The following is a 21,170-nucleotide window of genomic DNA, read 5'->3' as shown; positions in this document are numbered from 1 at the left end:
AAGTCCCCCAAATCAGTCAGCTGGTTAAAGGAACCAAATTATGAGATATCGTTGTACGGGCAGACTTCATCTGGTATTGTCAACCCCAATCAGCATTTTCCATGGGATATAATAGGTGCTCAATAAATACTTGTTATTGTCTTTATGGAATTTCTGGTAGACATAAACAAATCTAAGCAATCCAGTGTGGGGGAGAAAAACTAATCAAACTTTCTCCAAAGAGGAAAGTGTACCCTAGTTTTTAAAGAAAGTGAAATAAAGAATATACAGCAAAGAAAAAAAATGTATTTCAACAAATCTCTTAGATTGCAGCTGTGGCAAATAAATAGTGGCAATATATCACCCCCATTAAGTTACCTACTCACATCCTGCCTGTGAATCCCACTGCAGGTGTTGTCAGTCTCCAGGAAGCCCTTTCCAGTGAGGGGGATCGGCTAGGGTTTCCACCTTCACTGATCCTCAAGGAGCTGGAAGAGTCAGGATTAGAATTCCCAGGAAGCAAATGGCAAACCCCTCAAGAAAGAAAAGAACCCGGCGCTAACACATGTTCTGGGCTAGGAGTTCAGAGAGAGGAAGATCAACAAAAGCCTTGGTCAAGGAGCACTTATAAAAAGGATGAACTAGACCTCAGATTAGACAGAATCTAAATAAAAGGAAGAGCAGTTGGAAAGAGAAGGGGGAAAATAACAGAAACATTGGCTTCACTTAAAGAAACAAGAATGCAAGTAATTTGCCTGCTGCTGACCCCATTCCGCTGTTTGCTTTCTTTATTACCAAGCTCCTAAGCCCCTGAAATTCTGTCTTCTCGTCCTGATCTTGTTTATATTTGTGCAGAGTTGTCTTTATTAGAGCAGCCATGCAGCCCAGCGTGCCCAGAAAAGCAGGATTTTCTCCTGTTGCCCCTGACTCCCATCTGGGTAACATCCCCTTTCATTCTCCAAAATGTTCTTATTTGGATCATAAATTACATTGTCATCCCTGGCTCTGCCTGACCCCTGCAGAGAACAGGATAAGGTCAAAGTCTACTGAACAAAATGCTTCCTAGACAGCATTTCTAGGAATTTGAAAATGCACAGGACTCATTATTACAGAGGAAAAACTGAAGAGCTTAAGACTCTTTCCTTTGTCTTGCAAATATTACTAAGTGGACTGAAAACAACAAATGGAAGAGACTGGATCAGCTAGGACTAAAATGAAAAGCAACAGCATAAAAGTTAAGTTAATGACACATAAGATATGCTAAGAGACGTAGAAGGAAATTAAGCAGTGAAATGAATGAATAAATACAAGTCTCAACTTGCAGAAAAGTGGCAAGAAAAAAGTAAGGCCTTACCAGACAGAATTCCTGTAAAGATACATGAATCCAGTCTAAATTTCACAGCGTGCTTCAGTAACAGCAAAACACAGAAGAATGAAGATTAACTGTGACAGGGTTTATTCAAGTAGTTGAATGTGGCTGCAACGGTCCTAACACAGGTGAAGCCAAATGATTAGATCACTGCTTGCAGAGGTAGGTGCTTTACTGTCAGTATAATAAACCTGCTACTGTTTATAGAAAAGACAGAGGTTAGTCACATGTGGTTGGAGAAATAAAGATGTGTTCTAACCACTTGAATCTACTCTGAGAAGGACAGCAAACTGTAGATCCAGAAAATTCAGCATATATCTCCTTTTTATGACTGTCAATTGGTACTTTGTGCTTTACTGGCATTATACAGCTTCAGTCTCATGTTATGTATCCAACAATCTACTCAACCTCTCCGCTTGAACATCCCAGAAGCAATTTGAACTTCACACACCCAAAATTAAAGTGTACCTTTGCCCCCGCTCCTGTACCAGTCCTGTGCGCCCCGATCAGTGGCCCTCCATGCTTACCAGGTGCTCAAGCCAGAAAACCGCGACTCATTACTGACCCCTGCCCTGGTCTGTCACACCCCATCAACCACCAGTTCCCTCAGTTCTGCCTCCAGAATGTAACACAAACTCTCTCCGTCTCCAGTGCTCCCGTGCACTTCCCTTGCCCACATTGTTGCAACAACCTCAGACATTGTCCCTTCCCTCTCAAATCCATTCACCACACAGAAGCCAGAGTGATATCTGGAAAAATGTCAATTATATTGCCTCACTCCCTACTCCTTTTTTTTCCATTATAGATTCACCGGAAGATGCAAAGAACGTACAGGCAGGTCCCGTACATCCTTCACCCAACTTCCCATCATATAAATCCTTCAATGACTTCTTATTGCCCTGTGGATAATATCCAAAATCCTTATTCTGACCTCCAAAGCCCTTGGGATGCCCCTGCCCACACTGCTCACTGAGCTTCCCCACAGTGTCCTTCCTATAGTCCTTCAGCTGAGCAAGGATCTAGGCCTACCTCAGGCCTTTCCTCCCAAATTGTCTTCCCTGACTGGACCCCTTCCTTCCCCACTCACTCCCGTTTCTCTGGGTCAGTAACTTCTTTATCCTTCAGGCATCAGCTTTTTTGTGCTTTACTTAGTTAGCAAGCCTTCCCTGACCATTCGTTCCAAATGAGGTCTCCTTCATATTCTGTTTCACTGAACCCTGTGCTCTTCTGTCATAGCCCTTGTCATCTAGAATGTTTGTATATGTTTAGCTTTTCATATCTGACTCACTCTAGACCCTAACTACAATATGGGGAGGGTTTTGTCCATTTCTCCTGTCACCCAAGCCGAGCCCTGTACCTGTACATCGTAGGTATTTCAGATCAAATTACAGAGCTGTCCGCATGTTAGTCTGTTTCTATCAAGTAAAAAAGAAATTGGATCATCCTGAGACCCCTCTGAATTTCAGCCTCTTCCTTTCATTCTCCTCCCTACTCCAATATCCATAAACTTGTTCTATGCACAACCCAATTACGAGAAGGACACTTAATTTCCTCTTTGAGTTCCCTTCAATAACAGATTGTGACTGGTAATTCATTTAGCATACATTGAAACCTGAATGTCTACTGATTATGTTCCAAAACACCGAGCTTGCTGTAATAAAGACAGAGAAAAGATGTCATCTCCTGGAGAGAACCTGGAAAATGATTATTTCTGGTGGAAAACTTGTTTTGTCTCATAGACTTATGCTTCAGAGTCATTCAAGAATGAGTAATGAACTCAGGAGAGATCAATGAAGCATTCTCTTAAGCTTCTCAACCTATTTTGCTGAGAACTGAATAAGAGGAAAGTTACTAGAGGAGATGATGATTTAGGAAGAGAAAAGTATGGTTGCTGTAATATACAACTCTTGAAAGAAGGAAATTGGGCAATTCATCTAGTTTACTATGAGTGGTTTTTCAGGCTTCAGTCATGAGTCACCTAAGTAATTTTTTCTCTGCTCTTTAATTCCAATGTTTATTTATTTTATTATTTTCCAACCATGAAGTGAAATAGTATACAAAAGTCAAACTACTTTTAAGAGAGGAGGCAGTAAAAAAAAAAAAAAATTGTGGTCTTTGCCTTGCTATATGACATACAGTTTTAATCTAATGCCATAAAGCTTTTATTTTCTCAAGGAATTATTTAAAATGGTTAAAATACTCTTATCTCTTTTCTTGATGGATGATGAGTCACCCTCTGTAAAGTTTTTAATGATGTAGAATAACTGTTAAATAGCACAATCAAAACCAGGCATTGAAAATAGTGGTGCAGGCAGTCAGTGTGCTAAATACCACAGCGTGAAGTGGGTGGTAACACGCATCGTGCAGACAGCTTGAAGAGTGACTGGCTCAGACAGACATCACTTAGTGACTGGTGGCATGACCGATGTCTAAACCTTCCTATGTCCGTGACATACATCAAAGCCTTTGGGCCTCAGCATCACATCCATCTGCTAAGGAATAGCAGCCCCTGCCCCAAGCTTCTAGGTCAACCTATGTGAGGAGGACTCAGCCAACATCAGGCCTACGGAGATATTCTCAACAGGTGCCACCACCTGGGATGCATCACTCCAGTGATGACTGAGCGGCTGAGTTTCTCATTTTTTGTTTGTTTTGCTTTTGCTTTTGCTTTCTAAATAATTTTCTCATAGGCTGCACATCAAAAAGCACAGTGTTTCCTTATCACAAAAGTCAGCAGGAGGTATTTGGAGGCAGGAGAGAAAAGAGTCAATAGACTTTTTAAACATTGACACCCATGGATAGGGAAACTACAGAGACCATGTGAGAGGTTTCTGTTGAACTTGCAGTCACATCCCTTATGATTTTTGTTATTCCAGGAAGAGTTGGTGTCCAGTGCCTCCTGCTGAGATGATGTCAAGAGACTGTACTAGTAATGCATGCCATCTTTCCTTTGGGGAGTTCCAAATTCTTTTTGTATATTTAGCCAGAGTCAAGAATAGAGAGTTTAGTTCTTTTCAAGGATAGCTGCCAAAAGTGAAAGCCATCTTGATGAGTGATAAAAGAACACTTTAGGAGACAAACCTGGGCACAGTGATGGTGGCCTATCCCTTGCTGGGTGCTTTTTGTGGGCATGCTCCTAGGCTAGCCCTCTGGGAGAGCAAGGAGCGCGAGAGAAGGAAGTACCCATCCTCTGAGGTATCGGAGGGGCCTTCAGGGCTCCAAGTCTTCAGCTCAGGCTTCTCACCTCTTCCCCCATGCTTCTTCCTACTCCCTCTGGTGTCCTCACCAAGAGAAGCTCTGTGGATATTCTTTCCTCTCTTGGACTAATTATGTGACACTGGAATGCCAGGACATTTGGGCCTTAATTTGCTGGAAGCCAGGGGGGAGGGGGGAGGCAGTAACCCCTTAGATTGTCGGTTTTTGTTAGATTATGTTTTTTTCTTAAATCAATGTGGTGATGTAATTTGTGGGAATTATCAAGTTTCCTCTTATTTGTTTGTTTTCCAGTTCCTTTTGCCCAGCCCGGAAGCAAATTTGACTTCTTTCAAATCTGACTTTCATTCCTACTTTGTTGTGGTGTTTCTCCCTAGAACTACCCTTGTCACTTTAAGGGGATGTGTCCTCACTGTACGAAGGACCTTCCTGATCTTTGAAAGGTTTTAGCATCCCCAACCCCAGGCACTACAAGCCAGTAGTGATACCCCTCATGAATGTAAAACAAAGAAACACCCCTACTCAATTCCAGACACTCCTTGTCTTTAAAGTTCTGCTCAAATTTCAGTGGGAAGGATTCCCTAATGGATTCATTCATTAAATGTTTACTCAGTGGATATTTACCGAGCACATGCTAACAGTTCTAGGCACTGTTGAGGAGCTACTGGTCCACCAACCATTAGCTGTCATTCAGACCTGCATCTTCCTAACACTGTCCTACCTTAACCTTTTCATTCACATGTTATTTCATATGTGTCCTCAAGTCATCTCTGGACCTCCAGTGTGACTTCTTACCTAGGGATGGAACTTCTCCAAGACAATGACTACTTATTCTGCTTTTGTTTTTATCCCTCCTGGATCCCAGCATAATAGTCTCTACACAGTTGGAATTCAGTAAGTGTTGGACTGACTGATCCAAGGACATGCAGCTCCCACCAAGGGTATATTTCATTTCTGCAATAGGATGGATGACGCTGATGCGTTATTTTCTTTTTCTAATCTGAAGATTCTATTTTATCAGCTGTCTAAATGGAATGAGGAATAGCATGGGAAACATTTTGGTGTCCCTGGTAAGCAGTAAACTTGACATGTGTAGCATACATGGTGAAAATGAACTGTATGCACTCTTTATTTCCTGGTGCACCCTGAGTCTTGGTCTTACAGGCCATGCTTTTGATCCCCTCCCAATTATAACTTCTGAGACAGAGAACACAGTGTGACCTTGGCCTTCCGAATTCTCAGAGTGCTCAGTGATAGAAAGCCAATGTACAAAAATATAGAGAAGGCAGACAAAAAGAAAGTGATTACAAACCTGAGAGAATCTGATGGAGAAATTGTGGCTTTTTTCTTTTCTTTTTCTCTTAGTTTTGGTAGTAGGGAAAGTTTCAAAAGCATTACAGAAATGCCCAGAATAATATAATAATCTCCCAATGTGCTCATCACCTAGCTTCAACAGTTATCAACCCAAGGCCCTCTTGTTTCATTTATAAATGCCCACCCACCCTCCCTTCCCTCCAACTGTCTTTTTTTAAAGCAAATCCCAACATCATATAATCGTATCCATAAATATTTCAATATGGATCTCTAAAAGACTCTTTTAAAAATCGCCCCGACGTCACTACTATGCCTAAAACAAATCAATAATCTCATAATATCATCACATTTCCAGTCAACATTCCAATTTCCAATTGTGGTGACTTGTTTAATCTGAAAACTGAGTCAAAAATTACCCTTTCATTGAGAAAGAAGCTACAAAGGAGCCAAGACAGATTTTTTTTTTCTTACAGGAAAGTAGAATAAAACCATGGGAAAAGCGATGTCATAGAGTAAAAATGCAACAGCTCTGATCGTCTCTCCTGGTCTCCAGAGACGGGTCTAACCTCACCTGCCCAGTACTCCGTGCCTCCCTGCTCTCGCCCCCTGGTGGCAGGGGCGTGCGGCGGGGGCTTCTGTCAACTCTTCGGGGAGCCTTCATTTCTTAACATGATGGGGCTCTCTACTGTGTTGCTAGTAGTTTAATATTTGACCACATGGCAAAAATGTATGTGACACCGGATTTTTAAAAGTGTTGACTGAGTACATAGTTTAAAGTCAGAATATTAAATAACCGTCTCTGCTCTTCCTTCCAGCAGGCAGCCCAGAGAACTGTTCTCCACGCTCTGTCTGACAGGTACATTTTGTCATTTTTATGAACTATAAATTGCTTTATGAAACATTGAGCCCTATTTATTGTGGCATATAATTCATAATCGGATTTTGTCCCTAAAGTATCTGTGAACTGGGATGTTAAACATTTTGCATGCTTGGATTTGTCATGCATGTGTGGAGTTTATTACTGCAAAAATCGCCTTGTTGTATTTCATAGAAAGTATGAAGAACCCCTTGTTGTGCAATGAAACAGGAGACAAGAAACTTAGAGGAAAAGACCTGAATGGGGCAGTAAATTCTGAACTTTGGAACTGGTGGAGATCTAAGCTCATTTTTCAACAATAAGAGCTTCATTTATTTTGAGATGTTTTCTTCAGACTTTTTCCATAGCGCTTCACCAGGAGCTGTCTGTCTTTCGATGAAATTCTCTCTTGAAATACTTTATGCACGTAACCCAGTTCAGAGTCCCTAGCACCTGACTTTCTACTCCTGGCTTTGGCTTGTGTTTTTGGACTTGTGTTATTGAATGAGATATATAAACCTAATCATTTAAACACACTCCAGCTGCATTTCACATCCTGCTCTGCCCAAAAAGCTGTGTGTAAAGAGAGCTGAACAGGGACATACAGAGTTACTTTTAGGAACAGACCAGACCCTTTTTGTTTTGGTTGGTTTTTGAGTTTTCATTTACTAAGGTTGGGGTATGTGTGTGTTTCTTAAAGAACTGTCAGGAGGTGAAGAGGAAGCCTGCTTTTGTCCACAAGGGGACAGAAGTGTTGGAACCAGCTGGAGGAGATGTTCCCCTGGCTGGCTGGTGGGCACCTCAGCATTATCTAGCTAACTGTCACCACCTTCCTTTTCTTCTCAGTTCTTGTTTTTTTTTTCTTTTTGACTGAACAATAATTGACTGTGTCAACTAGCTCAGTTCAGTGCTTCTCCAAGGTAAAACCTGTCACTTAGGCAAATTATTTGTATTCATGGGTGAAAAGCATTTTCTCTATGGTGGCAGGCTGAGCGTGAGTATTTTTATTTCAGTTGAAAAGCCTTCCCCATGACAACCATACAAGCTTATGTGCTCTGAGAGGGGCCACCACGTGATCTTCTGGGAATTGCTTCTGGGATTTTCACAAAAGCTGATAACTGTACTGCTTCTGAGTCTGTTGGTAGACACTCTGGATTGAAACATTGAAAATCTGACACATTAATTCCTTTCCTCTACGTATGTCTTTTTTCCCTTTGACTTATTAAGTAAGAGTTTCCTTCAACAAATGCATTGAAAAGCAAGCAAAGGCCCTCAGTTTATAATATTATGTTATTGCCAATGGTTAGAAGATTTCTTTTGGGGGTATTGAAAATGTTGTAGAATTAGATTATGGTGATGGTTTCATAGCCCTCTACTAAAAGCCATCAAATTGCACATTTTAAATGGATGAGCTTTATGGTATATAAATTATATTTCAATAAAGCTATATATAGAGATGCAAAACATCATTATGACCTTTGGTAGAATGCATCAAAACCTATTTCAGGAAAATGGGGAATTCCTTTGAAGACATGGTTGCAAATACAAAGACAAATCATCAGAGACTAGAACTGATGCATTCTAAGGCTGCTTCCCAAAACATACATGACTCTGTCCTGGATAGAAAACGTGCATGGATTTTAATCATGAGCAATACTATTCCCCTTGACTTTTTTGATATTCCCTCTAAAACCCCTCATCAAAACCAATAGTCAACTAGTAAGTTAGCATCTTAGCCCCTGTTGATTCTGCTAACAGCAGACTACTGTGAGGAAAAAAAGTCCATTCCCAAGAAACAGAGGTTCCCATTGTAATTTCTCTTCTTATGAATTTCTCCCTCTTTAAATGTAATAGAGCATTGCTCCCTTAAGTCTAAAGGTTTTTCTGTTCAAAATTGGGGGGATTTGGCTCATTTTAAAGTAATGAGTTGACTTAGCTATTCTTACAGTGCAGTTGTGTAAAGCTACCTTCTCTGTGCTTTCTCTGTTCTATGTTTTCCACGAATTCAGGGCCACATGAGTAATTTCCAGAAGTGAGAAGTATCTGTAATCATTTGGAGATACAATTTTAAATCCTTTTTTAAAATAAGAACTTAAAACACCTACTGAGCTCATGGGATTTATATTTTCTATTTTCTTAAATTAGGGAATGCTAACTTACCAAGTAATAGATGTCATTTTTCTAGCACATTACTTATTCTGTTGAATAAACCAGTATTTTCTAGAGAATGATGAATGTAACTCTGGGTCATACTACTGCATGTCTCGCCCAATATTCTGTCTGTCAAAGGAACCACCTCAGGGTGGGAATGGAATTGAGTAAAGATTTCCCCCAAGTTGTGGCCCTTCCCAAGGTGGAGATCTTACCCCAGTATCTCTGGCTCCTTAGAGCAGGGTATGAATCTATTCTATGTTCATTTACATAAACTATTCTGTTTTCCTGAACTATTGTTTTCGGCCTGTTGTTATCACTTCTTGATATAAAATTCCATTATGATGAGGCAGCACTTTCATTTTGTCCTAGAAAATGGCAGCACTGGGACGCATAGGTGGCTCAGATAGTTAAGCGTCTGCCTTCGGCTCGGGTCATGGGATCAAGCCCCACATCGGGCTCCTGGCTCAGCGAGGAGCCTGCTTCTCCCTCTGCCTCTCTCCCTGCTCATACTTTCTCTCTCTGTATCTCTGTGTCTCAAATGAATAAATAAAATCTTAAAAAAAAAGAAAAAAAGAAAAGAAAGAAAATGGCAGCACTTTTAAGACCTTACAAGGTGTTTCCCTGAGTTCTGCAGTTAGGCAGAACAGCCCGTGGTGGCTTAGGCTGTGCCACCGTGGACTTCTTGTCTCCTGCCCTGCTAGTTTGGTCACATGTGGGCCCCTTTCACTTCCAGTTAGCCTTCTAACCACCTTGAGTACCTGGTGGACTCAAGGACATTTGATACAGGAGCAGAGCCATTTTGTTTCAAGATGTGAACTTGATGATAACCTTCAGGTCGTTGGTGGGTCTGAGTGTACACTGAAGGAAGCCAGTAGCTGTTCTCTGCTTCCCCGTGAGAAAACCTGCATCCAAGTCTTAGAGACCTAACTTGATGAGACGAGTTGGCCTCTCCCTTTTCTTTCTAATGGCAGGTAGAAATCTTGTTCCTTTGGGGTGTCTGAGATGAGAGAACATCCAGAGCCTTTTGAAGGCAAATCTTGTCCATCTTTTCATTTCTCCGGTTTCTTGGTTAAATAGACATTCTAGCAGAAATCCAGTATCTCACAGTTAAGACTGTGCTTTAAAGTTCAGTGGGTCCTAAACAATCAATGCACAACCTTGGTAAATTAAAACTATGAGATTTCCATTACTTAAATGTAAAAGTCTTCTGTGGTCACCTCCAGTGAAAACGTGTGGCCTTGTTTGGTTTTGCCTGAACAATGGGCTGAATTTATGGTTCCTCCAAAACAGCCAAGGTGTTGAAGACTGGATCGCCCTGGCAAGGCAAATCTGGGCTTCAGCCCAGCTAACCTGCGCCACCCTGCAGGGACAGGAAGCCTTGCATGAGGGTAGAACGGCGCTTTTTTGTTGTTGTTCGTTCCTACTGCTGACTGTAAAATTTTTCATCTGTTTTATGCCTTTGAGCGTCAGCTGGCCTACCAGAGGCCCACTGATTCCCCAAATCATGAAAAAAGTAGGAGACCAGGGCAGGAAGAGGTAGCAAAATTCTCAATAAGGTAAAACAAGCTAATTAGAAGAAAACCTCAATCTACAAAGGGACACTCTCCTTCTTACTTAGTCACTCCTTAGAATGTGCCTCCCAAGTGTTTGTTTTTTTTTTTCTCCTTATGGATCATTGTACCAGACAGGGTAGAGAGAGGCAGAGGAGAATAAGGATAAATGGGCATGAGGCTCATTTGTAAAGGTGTGTCTTTGGTGTATACTCACTGCGCTGTGAAAGCAGCCACATTGCCAGTAATGTGGAAAATATGCAAAGTGCTGTTCAGAGAAGGAAGGGTATATGTGCAGCATATGAAGTGCCTCTGAATATGATTAACTTCGCCTCATAAGTAGTAAATAGTAGATAACTATGATCAAAAAAGGGATTCGTGTGATTTATCAAGCTGAGCAACTGTGCATTTGCAGAGAAGCTGGAGGTCAATCTTGAAATCTAGGGCAAGAGGAGCACTAGGAAATTGCCGGGACTGAGAAGTTAATCATACCCTTGGACTGTTTCCATCTGTCTCCGAGCGACAGAGCTGCTGCAGAATGAGCAGGGATGCTTTATAGCAGCAGATCAGGAATTAATATTTTCTGTGAAACCTCAAGCATCATTTGCAGTAACTTGGGTTTTATAAAAATGGAGCATAATTTCACGTGAATAAATCACATTCAGCTGGAAATAAGAGGAGCTGGGGGGAAAAAAAAACTGTGCCTGACTTTTAAAAAAAGAAAGGAATGAGCAAGAAAGCCAACATGAAAACAGTTGTTGAAGCGATGGCACTTGGAGGGCACGAGTGGCCGTGTGGTTAAATTGTGCATATAATCATCTTCTGAAATGTCAGCGTGTGACTCCAGAAACGGCTACATTTTTATAGCCTTGGAGATGCATCACCAGACTGTAACCTGTCTGCCCATCTGGCAATATCTCAGGTCCAAGAAACATTTATACTGAAATCCAAACAACTGCCATTGATTGATTCACTTACGCCTCAAGCATTTATTGAGTGCATCGCGTGTGCTCAGCCAGGCGCAGAGCTGGGGCAGGGGTGCAGTGGTGAGCAGTAGCCGCCATGCACCTTCACTCAGGGCTTTACCACTTAGAGGGATGCTGGCTTTGCAAAAAGAAGGGCCTCTTTGGGCTCATTCAAATAAATCTCACCCATCAAATCTCCTCTTCCCATTAGGGAGAATGTAATGGAATTAAGCAAATGAGATATAGACTAAAAGGAAGGGGTTTTCCTTCCATGTGGGGCTGGTATTCATCCAAAGGCAGAACTGGAAATGGCCCCAGAGTAAGGTGAGGAGGGCCAGGTGGGGTATCAAACTGCAAAGTGGGGGGTTTGCATCCAGTTTCATCTTCCTGACCCCTTGCCAAGGGGACCAACTTCAACGGAGCAAAGGGAACGTACTTGGGTGGCCACCAGCACAGAAGTGTAACTTTCTGCATAACATTTTACACAATGTCCCTGATGTCCTGAGAGAAGAGTCACAGTTACCATGCACTACTAACAGTTGGTCTCTTAAAGGGTCCAGAAAAGGGGAGGGGGGTGCAGAAGTTTTTTTTTAATTGTTTATTGTTATGTTAATCACCACATTACATCATTAGTTTTTGACGTAGTGTTCCATGATTCATTGTTTGCGTATAACACCCAGTGTTCCATGCAGAATGTGCCCTCCCCAATACCCACCACCAGGCTAACCCATCCTCCCACCCCCCCTCCCCTCTAGAACCCCCAGTTTGTTTTTCAGAGTCTGGGATGCAGAACTTTTTAAGAAAGTTCTAAATTTCCAACTTTGAAGGTGCTAATGTGGCATGCTAGAGGGTGTCTATCAATCCTGCCCTTGAGACCCACAGCAGTGTCTCCAATGCAAGGGATTCCTTACTTACACTGAAGTCTTTTTGGTATATTGTGTAAATTAAAAAGAGCTTTAGAGTTTAGAAGCACCATCACGTTGACCATCTCATTTTGTGATTTTCACAACCCCATGAGCTAGGAAGCCCATTTTACAGAGAAGAAAACTGAGCCTGAGATAGGTGATGCAACTCATCCAAGGTCACAAGGTAACACATGGTGGAGCTGGGACTAAACTCCACGTCCTCTGACTCCCAATGATTATGATTCATCCTCCACCGCATAGCAATGAAGCAGGTGTGGATGGGGCCACAGACTGGTGGCTCATGCCACATTTTACATTCTAACAAATAGTTAATTCAGTCTGTACTAATACTTTGTTTCTACTAATAGTTCTAATAATCCTAACATTTCTGTCTTGGTTATCTTTTTATCCCTGGCACCTAGCACAGTTCCTAGCAATTTTGTGGTTAGAAGGTGACGACTTTGGGCTGAAACCAGAAAATACATTTCTGATACTGGCTGTGTGCCACAGCAGCAGACCACCCAGGAGACTGAGGTTGACGGTCAGGGGCTCACCACTAAGGGGTTAAAGCAGGTGTCCATGCCTAGAAGATGCTATAGAATTGAGAAACACTATTAATTGCCACACAGATAAAGAGTGAAGAAATTGAATGATTAAAAAAATCAGTCCAGGGGCGTCTGGATGGCTCAGTCACTTAAGCGTCTGACTCTTGGTTTTGGCTCAGGTCGTGAACTCAGGGTCGTGGGATCGAGCCCCACAGAAGCGGGGAGTCTGCTTGAGATTCTCTCTCTCTCCTTCTGCCCCTCCCCCACTCATTCTCATTCTCTCTCTCTCAAATAAATAAATAAATCTTTAAAAAAAAAATCAGGGGCACCTGGGTGGCTCAGTTGGTTAAACCGCTGCCTTCAGCTCAGGTCATGATCCCAAGGTCCTGGGATCGAGCCCCACATCAGGCTCCCTGCTCACGCAGGAAGTCTGCTCCTCCCTCTGCCTGCTGCTCCCCCTGCTTGTGCTCTCTCCCTCTCCCTCTCTCTCTCTCACTATCTCTCTCCATGTGTCAAATAAATAAATAAAATCTTAAAAAAATAAAATAAATAAAAAATAAATAAAAAAATCAGTCCAAAAGTAGGCAAGAAATTGATGAATGGATAAAGGAGATGTGAAATAGATAGATCGATAGATATCATAATGGAATATCATTCAGCCATAAAAAATGAAATCTTGCCATTTGCAATAACATGGATGGAGTTAGAGTGTATAATGCTAAGCAAAACAAGTCAGTCAGAGAAAGACAAATACCATATGATTTCACTCACATGTGGAAATTAAGAAACAAACAAGCAAAAGGAAAGGAAGAAAAGGGAGAGAGAGAGACAAAGCAAGAAACAGACTCTTCACAATAGAGAACAAACTGATGGTTCCCAGAAGGGAGGAGGCTGGGGGGAATGGATGAAATAGGCGATAGGGATTAAGGAGTGCAGTTGTCATGATGAACACAGGGTGGTGTATGGAAGTGTTGAGTCGCTGTATTATACACCTGAAACTACCATAGCACTGTATGTTAACTAACTGGAATTAAAAACTTGGAAGAAAAAAACTTCAAAGGACTAAAATCATCCCGTGCCATTCAATTAGAGTGGAATTAAACTAGCAATCAGTACCAGTGGAGAACTCTCTGATGTCTCGGAGAGGGGGCGAGACCAGATGCGGTGCGGCCCCTCACCGTCTCCCCGCCCCGCTCCTCGTTTCTGTGATTCATACCACTGCTCCGACTTACGGCTCTCTCCCATACTCTCTCTGCCAGTGATTCATGCTCCTTTTCTTCCTTCATTCCTTTGAGGCATGTTTGCGCTACGGAGCCCCTGCGATGGGAAAGGCATTGTGCTGGGCTCTGTGGCAGACACAGAAACTCATTACCCGTGGATCCCAGCCTCCAGGAGCTTACAGGGTGGTGGGAGAAGCTTAGGCGTCCATGTCACTACTATGTACATTAAATGTCGCTGTGTGCACACCTGGCCATAGGTCTTCTGAATGTGTATTTTTATTGTTATGTTAATGACCATACAGCACATCATTAGTTTTTGATGTAGTGTTCCATGATTCATTGTTTGCATATAACACCCAGTGCTCCATGCAGAATGTGCCCTCTTTAATACCCGTCACCGGGCTAACCCATCCCCCCACCCCCTCCCCTCTAGAACCCTCAGTTTGTTTCTCAGAGGCCATCATCTCTCATGGTTCGTCTCCCCCTCCGATTCCCCCCCTTCATATGGCCATAGGTCTTCTGAGCAGGGCCGTCACGTGGCGGTTCTATGCTCCACGCTTCTGTGCGTTACTTCATTTACTGCTCACAGCAACCTTCTCAGCTGGGAAGGAGGGCCCTGAGGAGATGATATGTTCAGTGAAGTTTTATTTCCTTTCATTTCCCAAATACTCTCCCTAAAATCCTGGTGACCCGGGTGACCAGAGACACATCACTTACCCGAAGTCGTACGGACATAAAGCCTCAGAGTGGTCTGACTCTGGTTGATGATGCTCTTAGCTGCTTCAGTAATCGCCCTTGCCCCCCATCAATTTATGAAGAAATCAAAGCCACCGGAGGGGTGCAGTGAGGCACTGAAGGATTCTCCGAGCAGAGGAGGGGAGCAGCAGTGGGGGAGGAGGTGGGAGTAGCATATAGAGGATGGGTAGCATCACAGGACCCAGCAAGGGAGAAGGGAAAGCACGGGCCTTCTCCGCAGAGCGAAGAGCCTTGGTCTGAGCAAGCAAGGCCGTGGGGGTGAACAGGGAGCCGCAAGCCCCTCGTTCTGCCGGGGTGTAGACGTCTAAAGGGAAAGGGTTCCGAAAGCCAGCTCTAGACAGCCATCGGTGCAAGGGGTGGGGGTCGCCTTTTACTACACGGTGCTGCCTTTGAACGTGGGATCAAGCTTCATCTAACCTGGAAACCTTAAATAACCAACTTACCTGGCTCCACGCACCTATTCCATCAGCACCTCGTGTAATTGTGGCCAGAGGCCTGCTTCCATCCCCCGCTCACCGTATGTATTTATGTCTGATCTCGACAGCTGATGGGAGAACAGGAACCCCATCTTAAATATTAGGTAGTACTTTACACAAAAGGACTGCTCATTGAGACTTTCTCAGTGCCTTTCACACAATAAAGACCAAGAATTCAAATTAGGCCCTCTTATCTCTGCTCTCTGGGAAAAAATACCAAACCTCTGGCCCAGCTCTCCCTAACCTCTCCTCATCATGCAGGAAGGATGGGACTTTGAATCCTTGAACTTGGGCTAGAATTTACTTTGGGCAAAGTATGTACCCATCTGAGTCTGAACTTCCTCAGTTGCATAAACAGGCTGATAGTAATGCCGTCCTTGTTAGGTTTATATCCGGATTAAATGAGGTGATAAATGGGGAAAGTGCTCTGTTAATCTATCCATATGATAGTAATTACCCTGTTGCACTACTAAGAAGAGTCACTCATCAAGATCCCATGAGGTACTCTCTGATTTAAGTCCTACCAAGAGGCTTAAAAACCAGGGGAGGAAAATATCACAGTATTGATTTAATATATGAAACCCTGAAGAGCTAATGGTGTGGGTCATTTCTTACATTGACATAATAGAAAAGTCAACATCAACAAATCCCAAGAACTATGCCTTACTTTTGTTGCTCATACCATCCCTATTTTGTTCTATATTCTAATCTAGCCTATTCTCCCCTTAAAAGCCAACGTGTGGGTCTGGGGGTCCTAGATGAGGCTCACATACGCCTTCCAGGAGGCTCTGGCCTGTCTCTACCACATCATCTTCCTATTGAGTCACATAGAAAAGTCAATCTGGGTCAATTCCTGACACCTTTTTTGGCGGGTCTCCAAAGAATTGGTCTCATTTATTATTTCAAAATAAATAATCCTTATTTCAAAAGCAAACAGTGATTCTTAGATACCATGGGGATCCCCGGTAGAGATCTGTTAAGGGGGACCTTGCGGAGGGAGAAAAATTGCTAAGTCTCTGAGCCAGCACTCTCCTCTCTAACAGGGCCCAATGGTACCCATATATATTCACAAAAGTGGACCCCCTCGGCCTTACCGCTTCTTCTGGAGAGGCCGTGTAAGCGTCCCCCACCGCCCTTTGGTGGCTGTTAGCTCAATTGACTGCATTAACAATGTGAGCAAACGCAGGCTGTCAGGTCTAAAATTCAGCTTTTAAAAAGCCCCCCTAGTACTAATTTCTACAATAAAACTGAATGGCTCCAGAGAAGCCATTGAGTTCTATCAGGTAAATAACACATGTTTTAAAGGTCCCAAACATGTATTTTACACAACAGAACATTCAAGCAGCCTGGAAGAAACTGTTATAGTCTTTTGAGTAAATAAACAATGAATTGTATGAAGCCACTAATTGCCCTGTAAAATGGTCTAGTGGGTCTGGGGACACCTGAGGATTAGTGGGGACCCACTGCCTAATGTCTGGGCACAGGGATGCCATAGGAGGGGCCTCTGGGTGAAAGTGATTTTTAACCCTTTCTGTCACTGCCCACACTTCCTGTGAGCCTGCAGGAATGCATTCAGCTTTCTTAGGAGTGCATGGCCTCTTTAAAAAAGACTATTAGTGGTGACAGCCACACAACGATGTGAATATATGTAATGAACTACACACTTGAAAATGGTTAAAATGATAAATTTTATACTACATATATTTTACCACAATTTTAAAAGTTAAAAAAAGAAAGAAAGAAAGAAAGAAAGAAAGAAAGAAAGAAAGAAATGAACATACGTACTAATACTCCAAGCTCTTCAGGATGGTGCCCTTTCTCACGTGTCTCTGGTGGGAAGTAGTGCTCTCTGTCCTGGGTTTGAGGTGCTGGAGTTCTAGTCTGGAGATTCCTTCCTTCCTTGTCTGCTAGTGGAGAAGGCCTCTCACAGGAGCTCCCGGTCCCTGGTGGTGAGGAGACCCGCCGTCCTACCCCTGCTCCCGCAGCCAGGGGGAGATCTGTGATTACCCAAGAGCAAAGCTAATCCTCCACACCACCTGAGTTAATGAGCCTTGGGAAAGTGGATCAGAAGGAACCAGACACCCCATAGAAGGCGTGATGAAACTATTATTACCATACTTTAAATTACCGACTTTGAACCCATTGCCATCAATACTGTGTTCCCCTCTTCTGGACTCATTCTCTCAGACTAAATTGATAAAGTTACTGAAGGCAAAATATTTAAATAGCAGAAATGGCTGAAGGGGAGTGGGAGGTTATTATGACAGCCATTGGAGCTGCTGAATTCTGAGTAGATTCCCCAGCTGTGCCTGCTCCCTCTGTAATTCTCCGTGGCCTTGGGTTTGAGTTTTCATGCTGCCCTCTATCCATTGCTCCTCGCATCCTGAGAGTCAGTGTTCAGTATGTCCATGCTCATTAATTAATTATGGGTCAGTTAGATGACAGTGTTGAAACCAAACCAACTACTTATGAAGGGGCAGTCCATGGCCCCTTTTCCATAGTTACTTTTACTAAAGTCTTTGTCACTATGTCATACTCCTTTGAACACCATATCGCTTTCACTTCTAGACCAAGGACTTTGATATAGCGTGTGCTTGTTAATTTAATTTTTAATACATCCAAAAAAGTTATCTATGTATTCAATACACAGGACATCTCAAAGTTAGCATTAAGAGAAATAAAACTCTGGTGGAATTAGCATAGTTTTCAATATTTGTTACTGCTGTCTACTCTTTTTCTTTTTTAACTGAAATACAGTTGGCACGCACCGTTACATCACTTTCAGATGTTCAACACAGAGATTCGACAAGTCTATTCGTTATGCCATACTCACCACAGGGTAGCTACCGTCTGTCGCCATACAACACTACTACAGTACCATTGACTATTCCCTAGGTTGTACCTTTCATCCCTGTGACTTATTCCTCCCATAATTGGAAGCCTATACCTCCCACTCCCCTTCAGCCATTTTGCCCATCCTCCCGCCCCCTTCTCTCTGGCAACCATCAGTTTGTTCTCTGTGTTTATAGGTCTGATTCTGCTTTTTGTTTGTTTGTTTATTCATTTGTTTTATTTTTTAGATCCTACATGTGTGTGAAATCATATGATATGTGTCTTTTCTCTGTCTGACTTATTTCACCTAGCATAGTACCATCTAGGTCCATCCATGTTGTTGCAAAAGGCAAAATCTCATTCTTTTTTATGGCTGAGTAATATTTCATTGGAAAATAGACTGGACTTCATTGTGTATATATACCACATCTTCTTTATGTATCCATCTATTGATGGACACTTAGATTGCTTCCATATTTTAGCTCTTATAAATAATGCTGCAGTAAACATAGGGGGGCATATATCTTTTCCTTTGGGTAAATACCCAGTAATAGAATTATTGGAGCATATGTTATTTCTATTTTTATTTTTTTGGGAACTTTCGTGCTGTTTTCCACACTGGCTATAGCAATTTACATTTCCAGCAACAGTGCACAAGGGTTGCTTTTTCTCCACATCCTTGCCAATGCTTATTATTTTTTATCTTTCTGATTCTAGCCATTCTGACAGGTATGAGATGATATTTCATTGTGATTTTGACTTGCATTTCCCTGATGATGAGTGATGCTGAGCATCTTTTCATGTGTCTACTGACCCTTTGTGTGCCTTCTTTGGAAAATGCCTATTTAGGTCCTCTGCCTATTTTTTAATCAGGTTATTTGAGGTTTTTTGGTGTTGAGTTGTAGAAGTTCTTTTTTTTAAAGATTTTATATATTTATTTGAGAGAGAATGAGAGAGAGCATGAGAGGGGGGAGGGTCAGAGGGAGAAGCAGACTCCCTGCCGAGCAGGGAGCCTGATGCAGGACTCGATCCTGGGACTCCAGGATCATGACCTGAGACGAAGGCAGTCATTTAACCAACTGAGGCACCCAGGTGCCCCAAGTTGTAGAAGTTCTTTATATATGTTGGATATTAATTCATTATCAGATATGTCATTTGCAAATATCTTCTCCCATTCAGTAGGTTGCCTTTTAATTTTGAGGATGGTTTGTGATGCAAAAGCTTTTTATTTTTGTGTAGTCCCAAAAGTTTATTTTTGCTTTCTGTCTACTCCTTTTTAAAAATATATATTTCTGAAGTAGAATTACACCTGTACCTTCTTGAATAACTACTTAGTTTTAATTAAGCACTTGCTGTCCTACACTGGATATGTTGATGCTTAGTTCATTAGTGGTCAGTTCTTTTAAAATGTTTAAACTGGTTACACAGGAAGACACAATCTGTAGTCACCCCACACACACACCTTTATATGTTTTGCATGTGTTCACCATTCTCACTGACCCAGATCTGGGAATACTGAACTGAACATAAAAGAAACCCAAGAGCAACAAGTAATATATCTTACAGAGGGAAAAAAAAAGAAGATTCAAAAAGATAAAGTATATTTTAGTACACATGTATATTTCTTTTCTTTTTTTTTAAGATTTTATTTATTTATTTGACAGAGAGAGACAGTGAGAGAGGGAACACAAGCAGGGGGAGTGGGAGAGGGAGAAGCAGGCTTCCTGCTGAGCAGGGAGCCCAATGCGGGGCTCAATCCCAGAACCCCGGGATCATGACCTGAGCTGAAGGCAGACGCTTTAACAACTGAGCCACCCAGGCACCCCAACATGTATATTTCTAAACACCCTGATGCCACTGTCTTTAGATATTTCATTCATGTCTATGCCTTTAATAAGTGGAGGGCCAGCTGGAGAAACATTTGTGGTAGGTGGATAGTTTTAAAGCCAATGTAGGTGGATAGTTTTAAAGCCAGTAGATACATTGGGGTTTTTTGTTTTGTTTTGTTTTGTTTTGTTTAAAACCAAACTACTTAGCCACTTTTAATGGAAGTTTATTTAAATTATGATACTACCATTGTTTTTTGTTTTGTTTTGTTAAATCTCCTTTTAGTGAAGAAAACTAGCCAAAGGCCTGGAGCCTTCCTTCTCTGCTATAAGAGCCTTTCAGGCCAACACCTCCCACCCATCCAGTCCCCCAGTAAATTCCCTCCCAGATAGTCCCATCCTGGCCATTTCACTCTGGACTCACAGAGCCAGCTGGAAAGGGCTACCCCTCCAGCTGCTAACTCTGGGCACAGGGCCTGCCCCTCCTCTCCTCTCCTCCACTCCCCAGTCGGCCTCCCCGTGACCCACTCCTGTGACTGCCCTCCCAGAGGCAGCCTTGGGCCAGCATTGGCCGCCCCGCTGGCCTTTAATGACTATGTTTTGGAGCCTGATGAGCTCTCCTGCTGCTGTTGAAAGGTTAATGTGCTCTCCGTCAACTGGAGCAGCCTGACCTTTCCGGACTTCATCCAGTTCCTTTCCCCGTGCTGGCTCCCAGGCAAGTGACTGGCAGGCCAGATGCCATACCACATCCCCCCAACAGCCCGAAGAGTGCAGCACCCACCTCTGCCCTTGACAGCCAGCGTCGGAGCCTGGACATCTGCAGCCATCGGAGCTGCTGAATCCTGAGTAGATTCCCCAGCTGTGCCTGCTCCCTCTGTAATTCTCCGTGGCCTTGGGTTTGAGTTTTCATGCTGCCCTCTCCATTGCTCCTCACATCCTGAGAGTCAGTGTTCAGTATGTCCATGCTCATTAATTAATTATAGGTCAGTTAGATGACAATGTTGAAACCAAACCAACTACTTATGAAGGGACAGTCCGTGGCCCCTTTTCCATTTCACAGACCAGTTCTGCCTGTTCACTGGCCCTGATCCAACTCATTGGACAGGACCTCCATGAAGCCTAGCCCAGCCCAAAAGTCTGTAGGCCCAGCAGCTCCCCAGGGGCTTCCCTGTGGCCCTATTTGCCCTGTTCACAGCCAGTGAGTCAGAGG

At 42.8% G+C, this 21,170-nt stretch overlaps 1 protein-coding gene across 6 annotated transcripts in view; it reads left to right on the top strand.

Annotated features, from left to right (window-relative positions):
- The window catches only part of AFF3 (ALF transcription elongation factor 3), a 565,487-nt gene that overhangs the window by 460,272 nt on the left and 84,045 nt on the right, over nucleotides 1-21,170 (top strand). For 4 of the 6 annotated variants that reach the window (XM_028103928.2, XM_028103927.2, XM_028103925.2 and 1 more), the window contains one exon: nucleotides 6,691-6,731. In XM_028103928.2, coding sequence (XP_027959729.1) covers nucleotides 6,691-6,731 — 41 coding nt within the window. The remainder of the gene's footprint in view (nucleotides 1-6,690; nucleotides 6,732-21,170) is intronic. The other 2 variants (XM_028103926.2, XM_028103923.2) reach the window with 1 other exon arrangement.

This window comes from Eumetopias jubatus, unplaced genomic scaffold (assembly GCF_037043125.1).
Source record: "Eumetopias jubatus isolate StellerSeaLion01/CBP00866 unplaced genomic scaffold, mEumJub1_p1.0 scaffold_9, whole genome shotgun sequence".
Taxonomy (NCBI): Eukaryota; Metazoa; Chordata; class Mammalia; order Carnivora; family Otariidae; genus Eumetopias; species Eumetopias jubatus.
The sequence above is the reverse complement of the archived record's forward strand: the minus strand, read 5'-3'. Positions and strand labels throughout refer to the sequence as shown.